Source organism: Apteryx mantelli, chromosome 28 (assembly GCF_036417845.1).
Source record: "Apteryx mantelli isolate bAptMan1 chromosome 28, bAptMan1.hap1, whole genome shotgun sequence".
Taxonomy (NCBI): domain Eukaryota; kingdom Metazoa; phylum Chordata; class Aves; order Apterygiformes; family Apterygidae; genus Apteryx; species Apteryx mantelli.
Window position 1 is genome coordinate 3870863 of NC_090005.1, and position 12337 is coordinate 3883199.

General features: G+C 52.8%; 1 protein-coding gene across 1 annotated transcript; it reads right to left on the reverse strand.

Moving 5' to 3' along the window:
• Positions 1-1219: 1219 nt before the first annotated feature.
• MYL4 (myosin light chain 4) lies at positions 1220-9311 on the reverse strand. Its single transcript, XM_067311898.1, has 7 exons — positions 9179-9311; positions 7800-7827; positions 4936-5085; positions 3864-4037; positions 3288-3365; positions 2567-2610; positions 1220-1462 (listed from the first exon to the last, which is right to left on the reverse strand). Exons 1-6 carry the CDS (start codon positions 9275-9277, stop codon positions 2582-2584), a joined length of 558 nt encoding a protein of 185 aa, XP_067167999.1. The 5' UTR covers positions 9278-9311; the 3' UTR covers positions 1220-1462; positions 2567-2581.
• Between the last annotated feature and the right edge of the window lie 3026 nt (positions 9312-12337).

Consider the following 12337-nt stretch of genomic DNA (forward strand, 5'->3'; position numbering starts at 1 on the left):
GGGCAAGAACATCACACCTCGCAGGGCCCCCAATCTCTGCTACGGATTTTCTCTGCAAGTTGGGGCAGGTCCCTCCACCTCTCCACTGCTCGGTTCCTATCTGTAACAGCACGTTCCTCTGCTGGAGCCAATGCCACAGAGGTGGTGGCAAGGGCAGACAGTGTCTTCTCTCATCCCGTCGCCGTGGTCCTTTAACAGGTTAAAACACAGATAATACATTAAAGATGTGAGATGCCCAGATACCCGCTAATGGAAGCTATAGAAATACCACAGACACAGAAGCTAAAAGCTAATCTTGCATCTACAAACAGCTCATGTTGCTTCTTATAAGCATTCATATCAAGCAGTGGGAATTAAAAGCAGCTGTTACCCAGGCACTGAACAGAAATGAGCAAGTGGCAACTGAAGTCAATCCCATTGAAGCAAAATATTTTAAATTTCTAGTCATAAGGCACAGAGCAAGGACATTTGAATAAAGGACAAATCAAAGAAAAGCATTATCTACTCCCTGGTGTTCTGCTGAGAGGAGGGCTGAGTTATCTGTCATGAATTATTTACCACTTCCACGATGATACGGTGATCTTTTGCAGATAGGTAGAGGGAGAGAGCCACCAGCTCGCATTGCACAAGCCCTCCTGCTCTACGTGTAATTTTCTGACATAAGCAATATGCATGCAGCTTTTACACAGGTTGTTGTAGGTTGGATGGGCCACACACCTGAGAAAGGCCTGGTTTTAAGGAAGAGGTAGTATCTTTTACTAGCTCAAGAGCTTCATGAGGTACTTCAGCAGGTACCAAAAATCTCAATGATTTTTTCAGTGGTATTAATTGGGCTAAGAAAAGGTAGTACCTCCACTACAAACTTGGCTGCCCCTTTCAGGGATGGGGAGCAGGTGAGGCCCCGTGCACAGAGGGTCTGTGGATGCAACCTGTCCCTCATGCCTTCTTTGCTCTAGCAAAGTCTACCTAGATCTAGCAGTGAGACATGCCCAAACTGCAGCCCAGCTCCTGGCCCACCTTGAGGGTGGGGGGATGAATAAAGACCGTCACCCCCAAGCCTGAACTCCTCCCTCTTGCACAGGGGTCATAAAACCAGCCTTGTTTCCCTTTCTGTGGGAACATCTTGCCACGTCTGATCACTAGTGGCCCTGATCTCCTCCATTTAACGCTTCATTGACTAGTCCAAAGCCAAAACACAGATAACTTAAGAGGGGAGGGAATGAAATTTAATGAGCCAAATGTCACAGGAAAAAACTTAAAAGAATAATTTAAGGTTTAAAACCAAGGGTCAGATGTGTATCCCTTTATATACTGAGGCTCAAACACACAAGTATGGAGGCCAACTCCTCACTGCGGCTCATGAAACGCCACTGCAGACTCAGGCCATCCGGGGAAGAAGGGATACAGACGGAGGAATCTCGCTGTTTGTGTTGCTCAGGTGGATTCAAACACTTCCAAAAACCTGGGACACGAGAATGAGAGGGCTTAATGCAGTGAATCTTTAAAATGACAGAGCTGTTTCTCAGATGAACCCGAAATGTCAATAGCCATCCTTCCATGCCGTTAAAAAACAGTGCTTCATGCAAATAGTTTTGTGCAGAATTAAACCTCCCTGGCAGCACTTGCCACTTAAACACTTACATAGCTGAGCTGATGGACAGGAACCAGAGAGAAATGGATTAAAAGCAAGATAAGAAGAGTGCTGAATATTCAAAGTTCAGACTTCTGCCTGCCTCTGTTTTAACCTTCTGATGTTTAAAGAGATTTGTAGAGGAAAAGAGAGATTTTTAACAGCTTAATCTGTGTATTTAACAGTATCTGAAGGTCAGAGTTTTTTCCTTTTTGTTTTTTTTTTGCTTGCTGCCATTCACACAGCTGAGAAGAGGAAAAATGTTTAAGAAAATAAGAAAATGAGATAATGAAACCATAAGAAACTGGCAGGGGAGATGGGGGACAGCTGGAGCAGTTCTTGTTAATTTGGATTTTCTTTTAAATTGACTAGATTTCAAAGGAATGGTTTACACTAGAAGAACTTGTTTCTCTGTTTTCCTCATGCAGACTGAGAGGAATGCAAAAAGGTTAACAAGCATAAGTGGTATTCTTTCTAATGTTAATGCTAATAGGAATTTTGACATTTCTTAAGTATTGGCACAATAGCTCAGAAACATCCTTATTCAGTTCTTAATATTGTCTTAGCATCAAGTCATCCATTTCTGCAGGTTTTAAAATATTTAACTCCAGCGGTGTCCATTTGATGACCACCTTAGCTCCAGGAGGATTAGAAAATGTATCACTGTAAAATACACAAACCTCTTTCTTTCCGAGCAGAGAACGGCCACGCTGCCTGCATCACAACTGACAGTCACGGGGCTGATGCTGCCAGGATACGTTTCAAACGGCACGAGCTACAAATGCAGCTCATTATCATGAACTTATTGGGCTTTCAGAGCTGGGGTTATTACCGTAGTATTATTCCACTGCAGGGTTAGGTTTTGGGTTCTCTGTCCCTGGCAGTTATAGCCAGTATTACTGATTTCAGCATAAACAGTGGGAGACCCTGACTCACCTGAAGTTCCTTGTTTCAGCCAGACATGATATGCTTGACAAAAGCTAAAGAGAAAACGAGAAATGTGTGAGATATCAGAGCGTGCGCTAAAGCCCCAGGGGTCTCGGCTGGGGCTGGAAGGGGCTTGGAGCTGTGGCTGGCGGGCAGCAAGGCAGAGTGATGCTCTGCTGGGACTGACATTTCTCCTGTTCATACCTTCCATCTGCCATCCCATCCCCATTCAGAGAGATACTAAACCCCATGTGGGAACAAGCCAGTATTGCTACCCCCAGTTTTCTGAGGCCAAAGGAAGTGGATACCCTCTTTTGCTCAATGCTCACCCATTTTAGGGGTTCCCATATTTAACCCCTTGTGCCTGATTTTCACCCTCTTAGAGCTGGGAATACTCTGGGACTCCAAATGTTCCCAATTATCCTGTGAAAAATGCTGGCTTTGTCTATTTTTGACAGCTTGCAACAACACAGTGCCAAAACTGGGGATAAAACAGTCTTGAAACCCCTGGAAACATGTGCTCCTCAACAGTTTTTACCAGAAGTCGCTGGCACAACTGACTTGTTTCCACCCCAGATGAAATGCCTCAGAGCTCTCCTTGGACAGGCTTTGGAGAATGGTCCGCACCTCCCTCTCAGTGAACACCAATTTCCTCTTAGAAGACACATTTCGCCCCGTAAGACAGGACCACTGTGTCTGGGATGGCCCTGACAGGAATCTTTGCTCCTACCTTCATAGTTGATACAGCCATTGGCATCTTCTTGCCCTGCCATGAGCTGCTCCACCTCGCTTTCTGTCATCTTCTCCCCTGGAGGCAGAGGATGGAGAGGTGAGGGAAGGGCTCTCACCCTGCCTGGACCCTCCTGTCCTTCTTCCAGAGAGCCAAAGCCACCAAAGGACAGAAAAGGGAGTTAAAGAGGAGCCGTGTGCCAATGCACTATGGACTAAGGAGTGCTGGTGGAAGGCTGAGGAGAGAGGACCAAGGTGCAACTGTTGTCTGATAGCTGAGTATGACGTGGGGTCTCCAGCCTACTTGGGTCACATACGAAGCTGTGGCTTAAGATGGGAAAGGCCCATCTTCTATGTGGCACTTCTATGAGATCCCGGAGCAGCAGAGAATTGGAAGCAGTAAAAAGGGTCTGTCCAACACATGAGACGAGCCGACTAACCCAAGCCATTTGTGAGGCTCTGCCCAAGAAGAGCTAGTGGTGGCCTGTGCTCTGCTCCCTGGCTGCCCTGTCAGCTCCTCTAATCACAGCTCCCTCCCCATGTAGCCTGTCCCCAGGCGCCCAGGGCGAGCCCGTACCCAGCGTGGCCAGCACATGGCGTAGCTCTGCCCCCATGACCATGCCATTGCCCTCCTTGTCGAAGACACGCAGCCCTTCCACAAAGTCCTCGAAGGTGCCCTGCTCCTTGTTGCGGGCGACGTGCTGCAGTATGGGGAGGAAGGTCTCAAAGTCCAGCATCTTTGTGTTCATTTCTGAAAGAGAAGGAGGTGATGGGGTCATGTTAAACCTCTACCTCACCCTTCCTGCCAAAACTTAATCCAGCTACGGATAGAGGGGGACACAGCTCCCTTTCTCCCAGGATGCAGTGAGCAACCCCCGACCACTGCTTGGGAGGACCCAGGAACCTGGCTACTCACTCATGAGTGTGATCCCAGGCACTGCCTGGCACCAAGTTCTGTAATTTAAAGTTCCTGTTTGTTTTTTTGTTTCTGAAATCAAGAGATTTTCCTATTCTTTATACTGGTTTATTCCTGGTATAATTTCCAGCACAGAGAGCTAAAGACACAAGCTTCAGGCTAGCAAACTGAAGGCAAATGGAAATCATCCAGACTGGGTTATAAAAAAATACAGATTTTTAAGCTTGAGATGGTTTCTGAGAGCTTGAGATGGCTACAGAGGCACGGGGCAAGCCGCATGGCTTCTTGCCACCTGGAATTCAAGCATGTTTTCAGCAAAGGGCTGAGGCTTTTTTCTGTGTTAGAGCCTCTGATCTTCAGGCCATAATGAAAGAATTTGCTCTTTGCTTTGACTACATCAAAGACACAGTCCTTGTGCTACAGCACAGGTGCGAGGCTGCAGCCGGGTCCGTGTCGTGGGGTTATGCTGGATTGCACCAGCTCAGGATCTGGCCTGCTGGCATCAGCTTCTGCCACCGCCAGCTGATGGCAGCCTATCCTTTGCAGATCAAGCATGGTACGTGGAGGGGGTGTGAAGGAATTATGCAGGAATGAGGCCTCTCTGCGTCATTTCCCTTCAAATTCCTTCATCTAACTAGGGCTGTTCTTAGAGGGAACATAATCCTTTACTTGCTGCTAGGAAGCACACTGATTGCTTGTCCCACCCTCTCCCTGTTGCCCCAGTTGCTGTCACCTTCTGGTTTGGGTTTGCCCAGCACCTTCAGAACCTCTGCGTTGGTCGGGTTGTGACCGAGTGCCCGTAGGACATCTCCGCACTGCGCGTAGGTGATCTGCATGGCTCCCGTAGGCGTCCGATCAAACAGGCTGAAGGCTTCTTTGAACTCTGTGGAGATGAAGAGCTCAGCTGTCCCCTGCCCATGCCAGCCCCACTTCCCACCCTGCCAGGAGCGACTCCTGGCCAGCGGGCCAGGGAGGGAGGGACGTGTGAGCGCTGGGTGCCCTCCGCACCCGTTGCTGCTGCCCAGGACATACAGACCTGTGCTGGCTTGAGCAACAGGAGGCGACTAGCCTCAGAGGCTTGCCAAATTCCTTTGACTAGTCACCAGCTCCACGAGCAGGTTTTGCCACCTGTACGGCTCTGGCTGGACAAATCCTGCTGGGATTCCTGCACCAGCTTGTGCTTGCAGCACCGGCTGCAGGTGCAGCCTACCGTCTCTGCGGCAGAAAGATCCTCTTCCTTCTTCTACTTGGGCCTCCTGGGGATCCCACAACCCTCCCTCTGCATCCCACATCTGCTCTGCCTGAGCCTGCAAGGGACCAGGTTAGTGCTGCTCAGCCTCCACCTTGCAGACAGCCTCCCCCCGTTGCTCCTGGCCTTAGCAATCCCCTTCGTCTTCACTATACCCTTCCCCAGGCCTGCATCCTCCCAGTCCCACACAGGCAGATACAACATGACATTGCTCCCATTTGAGGAAGAGTGATCATGTCCTCCCCAGCCTTGTGGACTGTGTCTTCTGCCAGCCGTGCTTGGAAAGACATGGGTGATTCATTTCCATGCTCTCCCCCATAAATTGCTATCAGCCCACTGAGTGTCTCCTTTTACCTGGAGGAAGGTGGCCTACATCTGGAACGATTAGGATCTCTTTCCTCTTGCATGTGATGCTTTTCAGCTTCCTGACCTGCTGCAGGATTCGGTCTTTAACCCCAACGTTGCCTACACAAACAATCACATTCCTGCACTGCTCAGAGCCTCGTCTCTGCCTCCCATTTCCCACCCGGAAGGCCCTTTTGACTATGATAGGCTCCTCCCTTGTGTCAAGGCGCAAGACACGGGGCAACCATTGCTCCAGGAAGCCCACTAGATCCTTGCCCTCCTCCCCTTCTGGTAAGCCAAGGATCCTGAGACTGGAGGCTGGGGCTTGTCTCTCCAGCTGCTCCACACGGGTAGTGAGACAGCGGTTTTCGTGCATAAGGTGCTCCAAGGCCTGCACACATTTCTGCATTTCATCCTTGTGCCTCTGGATCAGTGAGTCCATCTGAGCAGTTGACTTGTCCAAGCTGGTAATCAGCCCTTCTAGCGTGTACATGTGAACGCTCAGAGCTGTGAGTTTATTGTCCATGGCATTAATGAATTCCAGGTTCTGGTCCATTTTCTTCATGATGTCTTGCAATGGCTCCCTCAAAGAGGGGCAGCTGCCCTTCCCGCTGTTGGGCAATCTCAGATGATCGCGGTCTCCATGCGGTGATGGAGACATGAAGATCCAGTAGGCATCACCTTGGGTTTGGTGGGAATCCTCGCCCTGGGCTTTGGGCATGCTCCGTTTGCTACTTGGCATCTTCATATCTTCTTGCTGTGCCTTGCCATCCCTTGGCTCTGCACCCACGACACCCTTGGCTTGGATCTCTGTGTCCCTGTAGTCCTTGCCTGTGGGAAGTTTTATGCTGGTCTCAGTCCACCCATCGCCACAGTGCTCCCCAGCACCTCAGGGTGCTCTGCCCTCCGGCCTGACCTCACAATGGCTGTGGGGACACCCGGGGGGGACGTCACCACCTGCGAGTCCTGCTGGCCTGACCCTGGAAGAGGGTCTGCTCCTGCATCCGGCCTCATTACGTCCTCCAGCCACCCTGGGCAACGCTACTGCAAATGTCTGCTCGCGGGGGAGTCCACCCGCAAGGGCAAGAAGTACCGATAGCACTACGCTCTGGGACATTGCTGGGGGTCAAAATCAAATATCTTCATATTTTAACTTACATTTTCGATGGCGTGCTTTTCCCCTTTCGGAAACTGGTGTGGGGGCCAAGCCTGAACGATAGGGGCTCTCCTTCTCCCAGTATTGCCGCCAGGAGCTGTCCTTGGATCTTGTCCCATCCCTAGCCTGTACGGAGGCGTTACAGCTGCCCAAGTCCAGCTCAGCCCTTCGACAGGGGTCTGTCGTTGCATTGCCAAGGGTTGCTCCTCCAGCGTGAATTCCAGGCTTTGAACCAGGCTGCTTCTCTTGCCAGGAATGAAAAATACCTTTTTTTTTTTTTTTTGCTAAGATCTGAAGCTGGGGTTATCCTTTTCAACTGGGTGGCATCCTCAGTGCGGAGAAGGAGCCAGGATCCATTCATTCCTCCTGACCCTCCTGGCATTTCGATCACAGCTAAATCCCTGTGCTGGCTCCTGTTCCCCTCTGCCGTTACTCCTATTTCCACCTCCTTTCCTGCCTCCTCCCTTCCCACTGGTGTCTGCCCACCCCCGTGCCCTGCTCTCCACTCTGCTCCCACCGGCCTGGCCTCTGTGCTGGCAAACTCGGAGCGCTCTTTCCAATCTCCTTAACAGCCCGATGCCGGGGGGGGGGGGGGGGGGGAAACGTGACTTTCTGATTTCACGTGTCCCTTCTAGCTGCTGTGAAATGTCACCAGCCAGTCCTGGAGGAAGAGCAACGCGCTGGGCAGAGCGTGGGGAATGGGGTGCCCGGACCCTGCTGGGCTTTCCCCAAGGAGGGGTCTGATCCTTGGGGCCTCAGCAGTCAAGTCTGCCAGGAAAAAACAAAAAAAAAGGGACTCCCCATTTCTAACGCCTCCGTTCTGGGGGGAAGTGTGGTCTGCGCTTACCTTCCATCTGCTCCGCAGTGAATTCGACCTGTCGGGACAAGAGAACAGAGCTGGGCATGAGGAGCGCGTTGCTGCGGAGGGGACACATCACCGCTGGGCGATGCCGCGATGCCAAGCCACACGCCTGGGAAAGCAAGGACTCTCCTCTGTGTTTGAAATTCCCCCTCCCGAGGTTCCAGCAGCCTGTTCAAGGCAGGCGTCCGTGTCCGTGCCATGCCATATCCATCCGCGCCAGGAATGGGAACGCTCTTTCCTGGGGAAAGCGCAGCTGGCAGGAGCACGTCCCTGCAGCGGTGCGGCGGGCACGGGGGTGGCAGGCTGCCGGGATGCTCAGACCGCGGCTCGGGCTATTCTGGGTGGAAAGGATGTTATTTCAAGGCTTGATCCCTAGGGCAGGGTTCAAGTAGTTAAACAGCCTCCGTGCTGAGCCCTGCTATTAATAACTCTCCTGCCGCAGCTCTGGCTTAAAAATGTAACTATATCCTGGGGAACTTTGGAAAAAATGATCTCCCGTTGTAAAGCAAGAGGCACTTGGATAAAATATGCTCTCGTGTGGAGGAGACAATGCAGGTGGCAAATGCTTGGGGAGGAAGACAGCTGGCAGCAGAAAAACATTTTAATGCTCTCAGAGTGCGTGGTTGGAGCCCCGAAATGGCATCTCAGCCAGGAGCCATGGAGTGTTTGACTCCAAAACGTATGCTGGGGCGTGTTGGCAGAGAAAGTTTCTTCCTGAACAGGGATTATCACAAATTGCAGTTATTTGCACAATTCACCCCAGACTCCAAGGTTTAGGAGTCTCAAGATTGCTCTAATTTAAGCCCGGCTGGTGGCTAATACTAGCAAAAGGATTTACTGGAGAGCTGGGAATCTCCTCCAGACACCAACCCGCAAAGGGTGAGAGTCTCGAGTGGGCTGGATGGGGCAGGCTGAGAGGGGCAGGCAGCAAAAAGCAGCCTGCAAAAACTGCAAAAAGCAGTTCGGGGTTGAGCCTTCCCTGGTAATTAGAAGATGCTGCGGAGGCAGCCTGGGAGATGAGCTAAATGTGTATGGTGGTTTCATCTTCCGCGGCTGCTCCGTCTCCGAGCGGGAGAGAGCATCTTCACGTGTGGGATTCAGGAACCAGCAGAGAAAGGACAGGGACAGCGGATTCCTTGGATCAGCGCTGTGCAGGCTCGGATGGGGGAACATTAAAACTTCCCCCTAGCGAGGGGAACATCAAATCCCAGCTCACTGCATCGATGCACTCCGAATTTTCCCCTCGCGGCCCAGCTCTCGGATGGGACAGCAGCCTGGATAGCGCTGTCTGCACGGAGCATGGGCTTGACCGTGCCAGGCAGATCACACGGAAAAGAACAGGACTGTCTTAATTCCTCACTCACCTTCACACTCTTGGGATCGAAGGCCGGCTCTTTGGGTGGCTCCGGGGCTGGAGCCGCTTTGGCCGCTTCCTTCTTCAGGTCAGGTTTCTTGGGGGGCATCGCGCTGGTCTTTGCAAAGGTGCAGGGACCCAGCGAGGCGACCAACAGGAGGGACAAAAGGCAGAGCCGGCTCCTTCCCTTATATACGGAGCCCTGCGCTCCCCCCGGAGGGGCTGGCCAGCTGCTGGAGCAACTGCGACTTACTATAAAAGGAAGAAACCGCTGACGAGAGGGGCCCCGACTTGACAATTGCCCATTGTCACCGGCTCCCGGCGCAGGGAAGCCACCGGCCACCCCCCCCGGCGAAAGAGGGGGGATGCCTCCCCCCCCCCAGCACCTGCGCCGGGTGGGTTGCGTGGGGGCCGCTCGCTAAAAGGTCATTGAAAACCTAAACGCTGACGGCCCGGAGCGCCCGGCAAGGAAATAGCAACGCGGCGGCTGGGCAACCTGCCGCGATACCTGCGGGAAAAGCGGGTCTGTTTTTCGGCAGGGCTGCAAGGGCGAATCCTGCGGATTCCTTTGCAGACCCGGATTTACGAAGTGCCGCTTCGCAGCCGCTCGGTCCTCTACGGACGATCCCCTCGGCCTCGTGCTCAGCGCCCCGGCTCTCCCCTTGCCTGCGCAGTGCAGGCTGCTGCAGATGGACTGAGCTTTTCCCAGTACCCTGGGAAAGAGGTTTGCAGGGCTGCAGGTGGGAAGCCGAGCACGACCGCTGCCGAGGTGGCTCCGGGGTGTCAGGAGAGCAAAGATGCCCCAGTTGGAGCTGTTTGTGGCCCATCGGGATGGCTCATGAGGGTAACGCAACTGATGGCGAAAGATGGTCCTTTAACTCATCGGCTCGGGATTGTTTACAGCCCTGTGCCGGGCGTCCCGCAGATGCCGTGCAGCCCCTGCTCAGCCCACGGGGCTTGGCTGGCAGCTGGGAGACTCCTCCGGATTCGGCCGCTCCTGCTGCTCTGGCCCTCAGCCACGTCCCGCGGTGGCAGGGACCATCCTGCCTCCCTCCAGGCTCCGGGAAGGAACGTGTGGGGCTGAGCCCAGTGAGAGGGTTTCCTTCCGGATCCAGCCTCGGATTCCCGCTGGGAGCTGGGCAGGCTCCGGGTGGGAGATGCTCCGGCCGCTGCTTCCACCCTCCTCTCCCATCTGTTTTAAGACCCTTGGACGAAATCACTAAATCATGAAATTGGTTAAGAAAAATAATCAAGAAAATGGTTGAAATCTGGAGATTTTAAAAGACGGAAGTTCTTTTGTGTCGTCTCTCGCCATTGGAGCCATCGGGGAAGGTCCCGGTCACCTCTGAAAGTGCTCAAGAGCTATAAAAATCACTGAAAACAGAAGAAGAACCAAACAGAAAGAGCATTTTAGGAAATCACATGACTCCTGGAGCTGGGACCTAAAGGAAACCTCCAAATAACGTGATTATAGGTGTAGCAATTGGCTAACCTGCAATCTAGCTCCCTTGGGAGCTGCCGGGCTCCTGTAACACAGACATTAAAGCAGCTCCGTGGTTCCCTGCGGGGAGCATTTCTATTGACCCAGCCAAATATTTTGCTTTATCCCACTTCTGATTAACGAGGCAAGTCTCTGCACTGGGGTCTGAGAGCTGATTTCGGTAATAAACGGGCAAAAAAACCCTCTTCAGCTCGCAGAGCTTGTTCCTGCTGTCGAAGCGCCGCAAGAGCTCGTTTCTCTGGCCAGCGCCGGCTGCAGCCGTGTTGCAGAGACGGGCACAAGCCGCTGGGTGGAACAGGATCCTGCGAGATGCTTTTAATAGTGGCACAAGAGCTACGAGGTACCTGGTGCCGGCAGGTCTCTGCTGGCCGTGCTCCGGGCCATTGTGTTGCTGTGTATGTGTGTGCATACATACATATATATATATATATGTATACACACACATATAGAAAGTTGTATGTGAATTTATATATATATACACACACACACACAAAATGCAGTTATATTTGTATTTTTGGGTAACTCTAATCCTGCTGTTTCGGATCTGCTTTGGGGATGGGACCGCCAAGGACGCACATTGCGGCTTCCAGGGGCACACGGCCGGCCGGGGAGGCTCCTGTGGGATGCTCGGGACTGCTCCGGGGGCCTCCTGGGGAGACAGTGCAACCCGCTTCCGCCTCTGGAAATGCCGAAATGAGCCTTGCCAAAATGACCTGCCCGGCGGAGGGGTGCAGGAGCCCGGCAGCTCCTCGGCTGGGTGATATTTGTCTTATTCCAGCACAAAATAAAGGGCTGAGGGAAGGGGCGAGTGTGACCGGAGTGATCTCCGGGTATAAATAAAAAAGAAAGCTCCAAGAACCCCCTTCTCAGAAGGCAGGAAAATCAGCCCAGGGATTAAACTCTGAACGAAGCGGCTTTCTGATGTGTTTGCAGCGCTCGCCCGTGGGAAGAGGGGGTATCGCTGGGTCAGCTCTGCGCCCCGAGCCCCCGCGGCGGAGCCGGGTACGGGGTTCATTCGGGAGGAGGGAGCTGCTGCAAACAGCTCGGGAATTTGCTGTCTGCCGTCAGCGCGTGATTGCTAGTGCGGATTTGGGGAGGGCTGAATGGCGGGGCCGGGTGGGTGTTGATCGGAGCAATCGCTTTCCCCGTCTCTGGGTAATGAAGCCAATAATTTAGCAAAAAAACCAGCATTTTGCAAAATGCAAACTCCAATTTTTGTCTGGGGTGGGAATCAAATTGCCCCCGCCTTCGCTGCCGCCCCCTGCGACAACAGCACTCCCGAACCCGGTGTCGCCGACCCCGTTAAACACCAAGTCCCCGCTTGCAAAATAACCTTAACTCTCGAGCAGAAATCAGACCCTGCAGAAAACACTAGCCCTGCAATTTAACTATTTATCCCTCCTTCTGCCCAAAACGTCTGCGCAATGTCCCTATCAGCTAGTATCGGCCTTGGACGAGGGGACGGTAAATTGGGCCGGGGAGATGGGCAGCTGCCAAAGGTGCCCCAATCCCGCCGGGATTTACAGCGGATTGCTGCAGCGAGCGAGGAAACCAGGAGGCTCCTTTTCCCGTCTGCTCTAAGCAGCGGGAGCAACCGTCGGCCGGGTTTGCCCTGCTCTCAGCCGCCTGATACGTCTTTGCTCGCCCTAAGGACCGAGCAGAAGCCCG